Source organism: Thermobia domestica, chromosome 9 (genome assembly GCF_964235325.1).
Source record: "Thermobia domestica chromosome 9, izTheDome1.hap1.1, whole genome shotgun sequence".
Taxonomy (NCBI): domain Eukaryota; kingdom Metazoa; phylum Arthropoda; class Insecta; order Zygentoma; family Lepismatidae; genus Thermobia; species Thermobia domestica.
In genome coordinates, this window is record NC_137462.1 from 121,343,884 (window position 1) to 121,359,503 (window position 15,620).

Below are 15,620 nucleotides of genomic sequence, written 5' to 3' on the forward strand. Positions count from 1 at the left end.
TCTAGAGACCGGATGTTTAGATATTAAAAACCTGGAAAATAGACACTTAAAATTTAAAAAATAGGCACTAAAATGAAGAAAATACTCGAAATAATGAAGAAAAATACTTAATACAATTTTAAAAAATTATTCAAGTTACAGATAATGTTCAAAGAATAAAGAAACATACTTGTTTGTTAATATCTTCTTTTACTGTATAAATAAAAACGAAGTTTGACATACAGTCCATGTACATTTGGTAAATACATTCTCTACAGCACTTTATCACTACAAATAACAATCCAAATTTTAAACACTTATCAGTACACACAACAGTTCAAAGTTTTATAGCATTTTATCAGTACACATAGCAATCCAAAGTTTTACGATATCTTATCACTACAAACAACACTTATATTTCTCGGAATTTCTTCAAATACTAAATTATGTATTTTTCCCCAATAAAGTCTTATTAGGAAGAAAATGCATTAAATAGGCAACTTTATGCTCTAAAGGAATTATTTAGGCAGGAATGGGCGAAATAGGCAAAATAACATTGTCTTAAATTGAAACTATAACCCGCCATATAAACTTTAAAACGTTATATTCGATCATATCTTTAATATTAAAGAATAAGCATTTTGCATAACATTCGGTCTATAGTGATGTCCCTCAACCAATCAGAGAAAAGTTTGATCAAATATCGTCAGTACTAATCTCTCTTTATCAACTGATTCGATTAAAACCCATAAATACACTACGAGCAACAATGAGGTACACGATCAAAATATCTGTAGGTAACAGCGAAATCCAAGTATTAATATAAGACACAATGAACGAAGAACCGCTAAACATAATCCTTTTGAGTTAACTAATCTGGCCTAACCGTATTTTGATGATCTCGTCAGCTTGCAGCAAACTAGCCTAGAAAACATCGACAATTCATTTTGCTCCAGTACCAATATTATTCATTAGTCTACCCTACTTAAAGTTTTTCTCTAGTAAGCCTTTCTTTCTTTCTTTTTCTTTCTTTCTTTCTTTTTCTTTCTTTCTTTCTTTCTTTTTCTTTTTCTTTTTCTTTTTTTCTTTTTTTTTTTTGCTAGGATGACGGAAATTTTGAAAATAAATTACCCAAGATTTATTATTATTATTATTGCTCTTCGCTATTAATAAATTATCAGTCTACATTAAAGATGCAGTTTTGTTTACTTTAATGTTCCGTTTATTGAGAAGTATTGAGAGTTCTGAGGTACTCAATTATAGTGGAGTTGTTGAGCGTTACTAGCTCAAAATGTATTTCCGTTCTATGGGCGAAAAAAACTTAATAGGTGATTCAGTAATTGCAGAATCTCTCAGATGCAAATGAACACAAGGGAAACTCATTCTTCTCTTACACCATCTCGCTTCTGGGGGGCGCGGTGGCTCAGTGGTAGAGCGTTCACTTCTGGTGCTTGAGGTCCCGGGTTCGATCCCAGCCCTCGCCAAGTGAACTTTGTGGTGGACAAACCCCGTGCTCGTGGGTTTTCTCGGGGTTCTCCCGTTTCCTCCCACTTCCTTCATTCCACCATTTCACTCATCTCTCATCATCACCGTCTCCTTTAGTCTAACAGGCATAACCGTGGGACGTAAAACTCAATGATTTCATTTCATTTCATTTCATTTTACCATCTCGCTTCTCAGAGGCTAAAATTAAAAATAACAAGTGCGAATGAAACTATTATCTTGAATTAGCATTAACTCTGGACAGAGACGCTATTGTTATAAAGTCTGCCATTGTGAAACTGTTCAGACAGCAGCTTAAAATACTGAAAAAGAAATCTTCCTAATTGATCGTGTGAATTATAGGTACTGTGATACGAGCTTCACTTTCTTTTTGATATCAAAAACACATGAGAGAAAACTTACTTCTAAAAGTGGGATCCGAATCATTAGTTGTGTTTTATCCGAAACAAGCGCTTTTACCGGGGACCGAATCCCGTAACACGAACAGACAAATTCTGCGCGTTAACCTCTTAGTCGTCAAGGGTCACATTGTTCCATAAGCTGTGGATGTTGAAAAAACCATTTTCCTTGTTAATATTCTACTATAATAGTTTAATGATTTAGAGATGACTCATCGTAAATTCCATCTGCGAATAGAGAATATGAAGAAGTTCTAGGCAGTGAGTTCATTTTCCAGTTATCTTCTCTCTGGCAGAAGTCGTATCCTTTAATTTCTGGGGAAAGGGACCAGAGTAGCATCTCCTCATTTCCGTAAGGGAGGGCAATGCCCTGCCTCTTATATTCCGCTCGCTTCCTATGTATACATGTTGTATGTATACATAATATAGCGCGTGTTTTGTGTGTGTGTGTGTGTGTGTGTGTGTGTGTGTGTGTGTGTGTTTGCTAAACTCGGAAGTCTTCCAGTAAGCTTGACACTTCCCAGAGGAACGCTACTAAAACGTCCGAGAAAGGAACAACCTAAACCAGAAAATCAAATTAGATGCCGTAGCTAAAGCGAATTCCGTAACTTTCTCGTTAAAACATCTATATTGCTAATTACTTCGGGCACATTTCACACATATAAATGTGGAATTGTAGATATGGAATTCACTTTCACACAGATGTCGCCATCTGATATAATGATAGAATAGAAAAAAATGGAGAAAATTGCTTTCCCTCTAGAATTTTGATTTTCTAGGATATTGTTTCCTAACTCAATAAAGAATTTATACATATTAAACTCAATTCACAGTTAGACTTTTCTGTAAACCATATTAAGTCAGAGACAAAGACTAATTCTTATTGTTCTATACTTATTTTCTTCAAAACATAATTAAACTTATGAACTTGCAATTTTTAAATTTGTTTTTTCACGTGTAGAATGGATTCAAAAACTGCTCGTTAAAGCGATTTCATTGAATTGAGACAAATTTTAAATAAAACATTATATTTGTTACTAATATTTGAAACGTTCTGTAGATATATCATTTTCAGAGTTTGTTAAATTCCCGGGCTTCACCTGGGGTACCCGGATTCAAAATTCTACGGGTCTGTGGGCGAATGAACTAATTCTACAAACTTGAGTATTAATTTACTTAAAACTAATTATTTATGCCACATATATTTTATAATACCGTATATGTTGTAGATATTTGTTGTTGATAATTTACATGATTATAGTTTTATTGTATTAAAGATTAGTTCAGAATTCTTTTCAGTTTTTTTATGTCAGAAGTTCTAGAGTCACTTTTTTTTCTTCAGGAAGGATTTCTCTAAAAGTAAATTTAGAAGCCATGACCCCAATTTTGTTTCTCTCTGTTTCAGTGCCGGTCAACCTAGAGAAACGTCATTACAATTAACTCATATTCTATGGTATTTTCCTTCTTTTTGGAAGCTAACACCTGAATCAATCGAAACCAGGATCGGTAGCTCAGGTACACTTAGAATAGTGTGAAGCATGGTGATATCATACGACCATTAATTGCACGTTATTAAGTTTTGGGAAAAAAAAAAGAAAACCTACATTTCATAGCAAATTTGCAAAAATCAGTTCCTGCCATTAGCAAAAATGTCAGCATATCCCTACAGTTGGCAACACTGCTGTAAAGAACATATCTCTAAAAAAAATAGATTTAAGTGCAGTATTGCTCTTATCAGGCGCAGCATTGCTACCTTTCTGTCGAGTGAGGGCGATAGGATCATCATTGCCAATTTAGCCAAATTATAGCTAAATCTAAGCAGTTTGACATTATGTTCAGCCAGTAAAAACGTAGTTTAGCTATGAGATATAATTTTGGTAAACTCTACGTTCGAAGTTTCCAATTTCTAGCCATTTGTATTTATTGGTAGTTGAACATCTTGTCCAATTAAAAAAAAATCTCTAAAATTATGAATCAGAACAGAAAGTATGGTTTGCTATTTTAATAACCCTTTTGCTTGTTGTGTTGCTTCACGTTACCAACCACAACACAATATGTTGTACGTATCTTATTCATCATTCTTGTTTACTAGCACGTTTCACAGCAAATCGGGATTCTCGAAATACATTTTCCCAGCTAATATCAACGCTCAATCAATATACGAATGAGAATTTTGAGTGTATATTTGGCGTGAATGGTTAGTGTTGTGTTGTGTTATGTTAGGACAATAATGCAATTGACATGAGACCAATATTACAGCAAAGATTAGGCACGAAGAATTTAAATTAAGGGATGTCTAGCATCTCTATCAATAATGCAAGCAAATTATGCTGCACAATAATAATAATAATAATAATAATAATAATAATAATAATAATAATAATAATAATAATAATAATAATAATAATAATAATAATAATAATAATAAATCAAGTATAGGGTAAGGATGTTTAATTTGAGAATACGAAAAGGAATTACAGTATTACAGTATTACAGCTGTATAATAAAAGTACAACACATTTGGATTGCATTATTGTCAAATTCTGTTAGCTAAAAATTTAGTCACAATATTAGAAAAGTTTAGCCATTTTTAGCTAGATTACGTGTAATTTAGTTATTTTATGAAGGCACTTGTTGAGAACACTGAACAGGATAGCAAGAAATTTAGAAACTGGATTTTATCAAACTCCATTGCTGACAACAGGCAAAATAAATTTTAGAGTGGACATCCAGAACATCCAGTGAATGACATTTCTAATTTGAGAACTACAAAATTGCTACAGGGTGAGTCATAAGTCTCCATACAAGATGACTAATGTTTATTTTTGATTTTCCAGGTAGTAAGTCTCCATACAAGATGACTAATGTTTATTTTTTTATTTTCTAGGTAGTAAGTATCCATACAAGATGACTAATGTTTATTTTTCATACTCCAGGTAGTAAGTTTCCATACAAGATGACTAATGTTTATGTTTTACGTATTTTCCAGGTAGTAAGTCTCCATACAAGATGTCTAATGTTTATTTTTTTATTTTCCAGGCAGTTGAACCAAAGTAAAAGAAACGAAAGAATGACACGAAGGAAGAACGTATTGACATCATTCTGTTGGCTGGTAGTGGTACCACGCGTCATGTAGCACGTGCGTTCAATGAAACACACAGAGCCCAGATAACCCATGACACAGTGGCCAAACTCGTTCAGAAATTCAAGAGGACAGATTCTGTGGCTGGCGAACCTCGATGTGGAAGACCGAAGACGGCAACAAATGAAGTTACGTCAACGATGGTGCTGGCAGCGATGGTCAAGAGTCCGAAAAAGGGAACCCGACGCCTCTCTGCAGAAATTGGTATCAGCCAAAGCAGTGTCATGCGTATCTTGCATACTAACCAGTGGCACCCATTCAAGCTACAAATATTGCAGAAGCTGTCAGAAGACGATCCTGATCACAGGGCAGAGTTTTGTGAATGAGCACTAAACATGTACCATAGTGATCATGATTTCGTTAGTACCATCCCTTTTTCAGATGAGGCAAATTTTTATGTTAGTGGTGAGGTGAACAGGCAAAAGGTGAAGTACTGGAGTGATACCAACCCACATTGGATGTCTGAGTGCAAACAGCAAGGTGCAATGAAACTCATGGTATGGTGCGGGATATGGGGTAACATGATTGTTGGCCCCTTTTTCATTGAAGGAAACCTTAATGCCAAAGGTTATCTTGACATGTTGAAAAATGACATCTTAATGTCAATCTTCGATGAGAGTGGGGACTTCCCTGTATTTTTTCAGCAGGACGGAGCACCTCCCCACTACGGCATTGAAGCGCGCCGATGGCTGAACCAGCGGTTCCCTGGGCATTGGATCGGTCGACGTGGTCCGGTGGAGTGGCCACCAAGTTCACCAGACCTCACTTCCATGGATTTTCATTTGTGGGGCCACCTGAAATCCATTGTGTACCAGGAGAAAATTCGGGATTTGGATCATCTTAAACAAAAAATCAGTGCAGCTTGCAAACAAGTAACAAGTGCAACATTGACAAATGTTCGTCGGAATTGGTTGGAACGCCAGTCATTTTGTCTCGACATGCAAGGGAAACATGTGGAACATATTTTATAACTGTAGTGTATTATCATCATTTGTATGGAGACTTATGACTCACCCTGTATAAATAATAAGTACACATGTTTGTTTGGCTTTGTACATTTTTTCTTGTTGATGTTCTGAAAACATCATGCATAGCTTCCTTCCGGACTGTTTTACACTGACAAGGGAAGAGAGGGAGACTATATATCGAAGTGGAAGATGGTTTATACACCAATCGAAAGCACTAATGACACCTATCACGAAACTGCAATAAAAATTTTCCGAATGCATATGCTGTGCGAGTTATATGAATATACAGGGTGTTCAGAAAATCCGTTTCCACCCCCTAGAAATCGCAAACGATGAGACAGATGCCAAAACAGGGACACACGTGTTTGATCATTTTAAAAGTATAATATATCAAAGCAAAAAATGTTGTTCGAGGACCACCCGTAGGGTCCCAGGCGGGGTCCAACTCAAAAATTGTAGAGCTCCTTCGTGGCTAAGCGGTTAGCGTACGGGCCATTTGAGTGGGAGACCCGGGTTCGATTCCCGGCGGGAGCTCATGTGGTTAGGATTCCACGTTAATCAGTAAGTCCACGTCTTATATAGCGTCTTTGCTGAAAGGGGCTTTAAACTCAAAAGCAAATCAAATCAAAAATTGCAAAATTATGGGGGGCCAAGAAGCATATCGTTGGAAAGCTGTTGGGAAATGAAAGAGTACGGAACATGTCTCGACTCTCTAAAATTACCCTGTATAAAATGGCCTCCGTTCAAAATGTCAGCAAAAACATTGTAAAGCTATGTCCACCCCCACCAAAAAAAAAAACTGAAACGGGGAGAGAGATATCAAAACAAGAAAACCCGTGTGTCATCTTTTCAAAAGTACAATGATTGAAAGTAAAAATATTTGTCCCAGGGTCCCAGATGGGGTTCTACTCAAAATTTTCAAATGGCAAGGGGGGTCAAGTAGCACATCATTTAAAACTGTTGTTAAATGAAAGCAGATGGCACAAGTCTGGACGCTCTAGGATAAGACTGTGCAAACATCTTGCGTTTTAATTCTTCTCTCTGTAGCCGGTTTTAGTTTATTTTCACTTTAATTCTTGTACTCAACAGAAATAAAAGAAATGTCATTACTGTGATATTCTGCTCTTAGAGCCCAGTAATGTCTAAATAAATAAAAACAATATAATAAAATAAAAGCAAATTAAGAAATAAGGAAAAGAAAAGACGTAACATTTGACATGGTTGAGTATAGAACTGACTAGTTAACGTATAATGTATATACAACCACGAACATAAAGAAGTAAAAGTTGGAGCCATAAGAAATAACGACTCTTACCTCTACTTATTTATGTTTATGATTGTACAATAGTGGTACTTATGCTTGTTGTCCGGATTATCAATTAAAAAATGATTCAAACAAAAAAAATCTTGCACCATTCACAGTGAATACGGTACGTGCAAATGTCTCACAATGACAACAAGTGCCGATTGCAAAATGGAAAGTGAATGCGCTCGGAGAATCGAAATGAAGATGTACATTTTAACCGGCCGCCATTTTACAGAGATAATTTTAGAGAGTCGAGACTTGTTCGGTCTTCTTTCATTTTTCAACAGCTTTCCAACGATATGCTTCTTGACACCCCTACCTTTTGCAATTGTTGAGTTGGACCCCACCTGGGACTCTACGGGTGACCCTGGGACAACACTTTTTGCTTTGATACGTTATACTTTTAAAATGATCAAACACGTGTTTCCTTGTTTTTGCATCTGTCTCATAGTTTGCGATTTCTAGGGGTGAAAACTTATTTTCTGGACACCCTGTATACTCATATAACTCGCACAGTATATGCATTCGGAAAATTTTTATTACAGTTTCGTAATAGGCGTCATTAGTGCTTTCGATTGGTGTATAAATCATCTTCTACTTTGCTATATATAAACTCCCTCTCTTCCCTTGTGAGAAAAATCCGTTCTCCGGACAGCGGTATATTGTATATACAAATATACGGAATCCTCTTGCTTACTATGGAAATCAGTATGGAGCATATGTTATCCATATGCTACATAGGCACTGCCCTTAGATGTTACATCATACCGTTGCAGGATGTCTGATATCTAATAGTCTTCCTTGTATTACATACATATATGTATGTTACCTTCGTCAGTTGTATGTTATATACGTCCATTTGTATTTGAGATCCTGATCGCCTATATTGTTTCATACGGAAATTGCGTATAGATGGAACACTTATACAGAAAGTATTATAAAACATGTGTTTTCAGTAATACGTTTGCTGTACGTTGTCCAAAAACTACAGGAATTACGCATGTAACCTATCTTTTTAGTACGCCACCTACATTTTTTTCTCAGTGTAACTCGTTCTTTTGAAGCATTGTGTTGTGAAGTTCGTTCCTCTGATAGTATTAGGTACATCAGAAATCATTAAACCTAAGCAAAATAATCAGTTACATTCAGAACTACAGTATATCCACCTTTCTTTCTTTATTCCCCACCAATAAAATTGCCTAACCTAACCTACCATATCTATTCCCCATTAGCACAAGATACGTTCCGGAATATGAAAATGAACTAAATCAGTACAGGGTACGGGTAAGGAAAAAACATGAGAAGAATGTATATATTGTATACGCCAGTGTAATGTTCACATCTCAATTTCTCGGGAAGTATAGAAGGAAAATTTATTGCCCCGTGTAATATTTCCACTAGCATTTCCACATTTTAAGATTCCGTCTTTTTCTACTATCTACTATTTATGAAATAGGGAAATAGGAGTATTAACCAATAATTACGAAAGGAATAGCTCATATATGCGTAGCTAAGTACCTTATATAGCGATATTAACATGCGGAATTTTTGTTCGTTTTCTAAAACACGTTGCATTTGTTTCGAACTTATGAACTAGAGGACCCGTGTAGGGTCTGCACCCTGAAATTTTAATTGAAATTTCGGGTAAAAATGTGCTAACATTACAAGGGCGTATATGGTTATTTATTTGTTTACGAGGAATGATCAAGAAAGTTACAAAGTTTATTATTGTTTATGTGTAAGACATAGCTGAAGATTATACATCGGATGGTACTAAATCTACTATCAGTTTCGATTTCAATTTTGATGTCCATAGACTAAAAACAGAGATACAAGAAATTGCTTTTAGATATGAATTTAGCGTCCCAGGAATAAGTTTTACTTCAGCTCTATTTTTCTGCTGAAATCAGAAGAAGTAAAGAGTACCAGAATTTCCGATTTCAATGTTGGTTCCTATATAGTCGTAATTGTAAGAGATGCCAAGAAACAGTTTCTGCTATGGAGTCAGCGCTTGAAGAACAGCTTCCATCTCTGACTAAATCTCTATTTCAACCGAAAATTATAGATCTATTACTTCCGATTGAAGAATTGAGTTCGCATAGTGTGTAAGTCTACCGTAGATTCACAATGCGAAAACGAAACTCCCTTGTTATAATAATTATTAGTAGTAGTAGCAGCAGCAACAACAGTAGCAATACACACTTTAATAATACCGGAATTTTTCCGGTGAAATATCTGGCAATTGGAGACGACACAGTTTCACCGGAAAAGTTACAATAATTTCTTTGTATTAATCAGACAATTATTCACACCAATTGAATAAATAGCTCTAAAAAGATTGTTTTGTTTGTTTGTTTATACTGATTCATGTTGACATGCGCCGAAGCTGAAGACCGCAAGCGCGATCCACTTGCTCTAAGAGCAATCTTAATACACCCACGAGACGATGAGAGGTTAGGCTAAAAGTATTTAATAACTCATCAAATTGTTCTACAATTAATACAGAATAAATAATACCTGGTAAATCACATTTCTAAAAGTTACATTTTTGTTATAACTTAATTCTGATTCGGTTATTAGAAATATGTTAACAATTCCAAACATCTCAAAATGGCATTTGTCAAATGCTGGCTAATTGTACTAAAGTACTGAAATTCTACCTGAAATATCCATTCTGGTAAAAGACCTGTACAATTTACGGCGATTTCTCTGCGAAACTACCTGAATTTTTAAGAGTGTATTCATAGAAGTGGGTTGATTGATTTAGAGTTTAACGTCTTTCTAGCATGAGACTATGTTGGACATCAATCTACACTTAACGTGGAAATTTATTACTATTAGTAAAAGTAGACGACCCGCTCGGGACAGTAATACTCCCGGAAGTAAGTTTTTTTTGGGCGCGCCACCCTAGCCAGCTTTTTTTTTGTTGGTCATAAAATTTATATCATGGGGGTCAAGGTGGAAGAAAACGAGCCCTGCGGGGCTTCTAACCCGCCCCTACTCCTCCTCCTACTACTACTTCTCCTACTACTACTACTAGTAGTAGTACTATTACTACTACTACTATTTATCTGCAAAAAAGTAAGTAAATAACTTTTTGAGTATTATTTTCATCTTATTTTAATGAAAAAAGTGTTATGAAAATTTGGAAAAAATTTAAAAAACTTTCCTTGAGCCGGGTTTGAACCCACGCCAAAAGAAATCCGTTAGTAGCTCGTAGCGCTAGCATGCTTGCCCTCGAGAACCGATAGTAGTAAGTGTTTGATTTCTGTTATATGTATTTTACGTGGCAAGAAACGGATAACGCCAACCGATCAGAACCATCTATTTAGTTCGTACTTCCAGGTGTATTACTCTTTCGAGCTAGTCCTGTAGTAGTAGCAGTAAAAATTACAATTTATCGCGTTGTTAATTTGAGTCCTTTGTGATTCAAATACAGTAAGTGAGAAGTTTTAATTTAGTTCAAACCTTGGAATATATACCAAATCTATCTTGCTCTGTGTCTTTTCACACTGAAATTAAATTGGTAGCTGTCCGTCTAATCATTATGAAACTGTCGTTTCATTCTTTCTTTCTTTTTGAAGTGTTGTTGAAACAAAAACGAAACACTATACAAATGTAAACAAATATTAACTAGCCCACGTTCACTCGTAAACCTACAACACATTTTGTTTGGTGGAATTTAGTGGAAGTTTCTAGGGAGCAACGCGCAATGAATTTATGGGCATTTGATGGCAATTAACACGGCATTGGTTGAATGTCCATTCAGTAATGTAATGAAAACAATAGACCGTTAGACCACTGTTTTTCACACTAACAATACGTAACTATCATTTGGTGTTGTGATATTTTAATTAGCATTCGGGGTAACATTGGTGACTATATATGAATCCTTTTTTGTTTGGCCATGTTGTTCTCTCCATAGAATATCAAGCAAAAACGGATTTACTCTGTTCATTCTATGAAAATAATTTACACTGTAACAGGTTTGTGTTAATCTGAGGATGAACACATGAACAATAACGGTTATTATCAACCTGAAGGCTTTTTAGTTGGGAGATATGTGGTCAGCACATCGATTCCTATTGTCATTATATTCAGAGCGGAGTTTCTTAGGTCTTTCATCCATTCCTCCAATTCGAATAGCTTCCACATTGCCTAACGATATTGTGTTACTCCAGTGGTTCGTAACCGATGTGTCGCGACACACTAGTGTATCATGCAATCCCCTAAGGTATGTCGTGAAATTTTAGAATTTAAAAATCATGAAGACTTTAATAATAATTAGTTAAAATCAAGATAGACTGTACCAGTCAATACCTCCATCGGTAGCAATAATGCTCAGTGCTATATAGTCATCCCATATAGCACAGGATGTCTCTAGGACGTTCCATTTTGATCCCAATTATCCTATATAGTTCCCGAGATTATCAGGACAATGAGTAGATATCCCATGGATGTCTTGCATGGGACATCCTAAAGTATTCCCACGTAGGATGTCCACGGGACGTCCCGGATGGAACGAGGGATCCTAGGAACATTCCACGCCGGACACACCTAGGACCACATTATCCCACGATTTACCAGTGGACATCCCTTTGAGGTCCCGTTGAATATCCCGTTTTTCGGGATATTAGCGGACATTTGGATATTCCGCGGAGATCTTATGGATGTCCCGGGAGCAAATTCGGATGATCCGGGATGCCCCGTTGTCCATTGCGGATTAGTCTCGCTATCCTATGTGGGATTATAAAAACTAATTTGTTTCACTATTATAATAGATATTATTTATAATGAAAATAAACAAGTGTTGCGATGTCCTGGACTTCAGTAAAGTGTGTCGTCAGTGAAAAAAGGTTAAGAACCACTGGTTATTCTATCAAAATGCTTGAAGAAACAGAGTTTGAAGAAAATTCAACAATATTACTCGCATTTAACGAAAAAGTCCAAAGATCAGCCATATACCATTAGATACTGTATATCTCATTGAGGTTAAGACAATCATATCAGTGTGTGCAAATCATGTGTAGGTTTCGAGAAAAACGATTTTATTAAACTCAAAATTAATGCTATACGATAACCATGCCACATATTAAGATGAAAGTATACCTGATCTGAAGAATACTTTCATCACGCTTTTTATTATGGGAATCTAACATGACAAACACACAGTGCGGCTAACGAGATATAATACAAAATTATAGTTCACTCTTTAACTCTGCTTTCTGTTTAACTAACTTATAATATTGTTCACAGATATTTGGACAAAGATAATTTTTTGGTTACGGTAGTCAAAGATGTGTTCTATGCAGGCCGGTAGCCAGCCCCAAAATGTAGAGGGGGCCCGGCTGAACTTAGTGGGGGTCCATCCAACCATATTATAGTTCATTTGCAAGCCTACCGTGAAAATTTTAGAGGGAGCCAGCAAAAATTTAGGGGTGCGCCAGCCCCCTAGACACCCTGTGGATACGGGCCTGGTTCTATGCAGTGTTCGTAGGTTTCCTTAAGAAAATTTCCCTCAACTGACACAAAATTTTCCCTTTCTTATCAAATTTTCCCTAGATTGTTGAGTGTCCAATTCTTACGACAGAAGTTGTGATAAGATTAAGTTAGCTATATTAAATGAAGTGTTTTGTTATATTATATTTATTATATTTTTTGCTTCAATTTTTTCTTCACTTTTTTAAAACAAAAAATTCAAATTAACCCATCCAATAATGGGTGCTAACTATGCTACCTTGAACAAACAATAAAGGCCAACCAAAGAAGATATGGTGCAGTGAGGTGTCACAATGGATTTGACACAAGATAGAAACAGGTGGAGGAAAGCGATTCACAAAGCCGACCTGAGCTAACTGGGGATAATATTTAGAAGAAAAAATAAAGAATCGAAATTTGTAAGACAAAAATAGCCCCCTTTTCCTATTTAAGAGCGGAGAAGGTCATATGCCAAGTGTTATCTTCCTAATGTGATTCACTTCAATTTAGGAACAAAAATATTTGAACCTTCCTTTAACCTCCCTTAGGATACGTATTTCAAATAATACTTTCTTATCCCTTCTTTTTATACCTAAAGGAGTTGGTTGTCGAAATTTTATTTTTCTAGCTATAATAGTATAGCTGTTAGTCACTTTTACTTTCTTTTATATAATGGAATAGGTATGAAAGATAAAACATTCTAAACCGTGTCAACACATTATACTAATTACGAATTTCCCAAATGGAATAAATAGTTAGTGCAATCAGCAGCCAGAGTCACTAATATCATGGAGTTCACTAATAAATAATTGCCATAATGAAGAAGTAAGCTTTCACTGACACACACACACACATACACATACATACACACACACACACACACACACACACACATTTATATATATATATATATATATATATATATATATATATATATATATATATATATATATATATATATATATATATATATACCAAGCATTATTTGACGTCATCGGCTGAAATGTGGGACACATGGTCGACCAGAGTACTTTGTAAGTTCTGGAGACACGAAGTTCAATATTTTCTTTCAATACACCGAGAGAGGTGATGTGAATTGGGGGACAGACAGACAAGAAAGAAGTTATATTCTTTTCAATTTTCTTTAGTTACACAGTATTGAAATACTGTTGAAATTTTTGTTAAGAAGTATTACATTCTTCCCACAACCATCAAAGGCTATGACCAGCCAGACGGCTCAGTTTCAACTGGGTGATGAGATGCACATAGGTACTATTTTATTAACTCACTACAGTATCTGGGAGTGACTTTATTTTCTCTTCGATTTTTCTCCATTTTCTCCATTTTTATATATATATGTAAAGGCGAAGTCAAACAAATTGACTTTCTAAAACAAGTTTTTTTTTTTCTTATGAATAGTTTATTGGCCCTACTTGTGATTGTGATTTTGCGCAATGTCAAATCCCATGAATCAACTGCAAATATTAGGAACTTAGGATAGATTTCTGAGCGTTCGGCACCTATGGCCATTTAGCCCGTCAGGTATGAGGGATGACATCCCTCGGCGAGCACACTATTGGGGGAAAGGGATGGAAGGAAGCGGCCTGGGACCTATAAGTTAGGTACCACCACCGGCATTTGCCTGGTGTGAATGAGGAAAACCTCATTCAGGATGGCTGGCCTAAAAAAGCTTTTTACACTTTTTCTACTGAGTGCCACCACCGAGAATTGAACCTGGGACCTCTCGCACCGAAGGCGAGAGCTTGACTGACTACGCTATGCGGGGCCACAACTATATGTAACATATATGTATATACATGTGTAATAATATGTGTAATATATATGTGGTCTATACATGGTGAGTTATTAATGCTTTCACATTCTGCAACAAGGCTTTCGATTCGCTTTTAGTATGTAAAAGTCCGTTCCCCCTGAAAAACTCATGAGCCCCGCTTGGTACATCCCTGTGAGTATTCACTTCTAAAAGTTATCCGAAATCTCAGCATCTAATTGCTACATATGAAACATTAAATATTAAATAAAGACTCCAAATACGTCATTTAAATGAAGAATTAGATCCTATATTGGATTATATAAAGTATAATTGAATGGAAACTACTATTATGTAGACATTTAGATCAACTCAACGTTCCAACACCACCAGTAAATTTGTCGTAAAGGACAAATTTAGAAATGAATTATTTGGAATTCTAAATCTCTCATCAAATAAACTAATCTTCACATGGAGATTTGATATATTTTTTTAAAAAATATAGATATTTGTAAATGGTGGAAAGTATTTTCCTTGATGGATTTAAAACATACATAGCTACTGTGGAAATGAGGATGTACTTGATGCAAATAAGTTATGCTGATTTAATCTTTCTTTAGAAATTACTACATGAGACTCTGAACTCCTTGTGCAGACTCTGAACTGTTGAATTTAAAATTGTGAGGTTACGATAGGTCCAAAAGTGTCCTCCCTACCATTTTTTTTTCTTTTCTTTCAACAAGTTTTGAATCAACTACATTTCATCACCTCGTCCGTCTCGAAGGAAGTTCTTCAATGTTCTTTGTCGTCTGGAAAACTATCTCCAGTTACAATTTTTTCCTCTGGGCGGACGGTGCAATGTGGATTCTTACGTATTTATGCGATAATTGTTTTCCTTAAGAGCGAGACAGACTGCCTTTAGGAAAAGTATGACTAAATTTCTATATGTTCTCATTGAGATATCTGTATATGAGGGGTTCAAATAAATGTAATATTTTGAATGAGAAAATAACGTTAACCTTATCTCTCTCTTGGTGCAATTGGTAAGTTGAACAGAAAATAAGCCTTATTTAAA

At 35.7% G+C, this 15,620-nt stretch overlaps 1 protein-coding gene across 1 annotated transcript; it reads left to right on the plus strand.

Moving 5' to 3' along the window:
- The first annotated feature begins 5,357 nt into the window (after positions 1-5,357).
- Positions 5,358-5,993, plus strand: LOC145660979 (uncharacterized). The gene has a single exon (XM_081726429.1). It carries the CDS (start codon positions 5,358-5,360, stop codon positions 5,991-5,993), a length of 636 nt encoding a protein of 211 aa, XP_081582555.1.
- The last annotated feature ends 9,627 nt before the right edge of the window (positions 5,994-15,620 follow it).